The 570-nt window shown below is 38.8% G+C and overlaps 1 protein-coding gene across 1 annotated transcript in view; it reads right to left on the bottom strand.

Moving 5' to 3' along the window:
• ALK (anaplastic lymphoma receptor tyrosine kinase) overlaps positions 1–570 on the bottom strand; it is a 200,382-nt gene that overhangs the window by 16,141 nt on the left and 183,671 nt on the right. The window contains exon 21 of the mRNA XM_008566396.1: positions 44–136. Coding sequence (XP_008564618.1) covers positions 44–136 — 93 coding nt within the window. The remainder of the gene's footprint in view (positions 1–43; positions 137–570) is intronic.

Raw genomic sequence — 570 nt, 5'->3', positions numbered from 1 at the left:
GTTGAGGAGACAGGCCTGGATGGAAGATGGCATCTCTGCTCACCTGTAGATGTCTCGGGCCATTCCAAAGTCTCCAATCTTGGCCACTCTTCCAGGGCCTGGACAGGTCAAGAGGCAGTTCCTGGCAGCAATGTCCCTGGGAAGAAAAAAAAAAAGAGAAAATGCGTTTTCTAATTTTATCCCTGAGGAGATAAATGTAAGAATATCCATCCCTAGGATTTTCACCTTTGATGTGAAGTTCAAATGGTTCCCTCCCCTACCCGACATTTCCTTTGTAATATGACTTTTCTGTGTGAGAAACAGCAGTACCAATTCTAGGCCTCAGAACTAACAGGGAAGTGGAAAAGGCTTAGGGGAAATGATTGAAAATGTTTAATGGAACAATGATAATGAAAATAACTATATTATAAAGTAGAATTGATCAGCCTTTTGCTATGTGCTAAGCATTATTGTAAGTGCATCATATCTAATTCTCACAACCTTGTAAGATACAGGTGATTATTATTATCCTGATTTGTTAAAAAAAATTAAGCTAAAAGCAGATAATATAGGGACATAAGGAAGGCTATT

Source organism: Galeopterus variegatus, unplaced genomic scaffold (assembly GCF_000696425.1).
Source record: "Galeopterus variegatus unplaced genomic scaffold, G_variegatus-3.0.2 Scaffold239, whole genome shotgun sequence".
Classification (NCBI taxonomy): domain Eukaryota; kingdom Metazoa; phylum Chordata; class Mammalia; order Dermoptera; family Cynocephalidae; genus Galeopterus; species Galeopterus variegatus.
The sequence above is the reverse complement of the archived record's forward strand: the minus strand, read 5'-3'. Positions and strand labels throughout refer to the sequence as shown.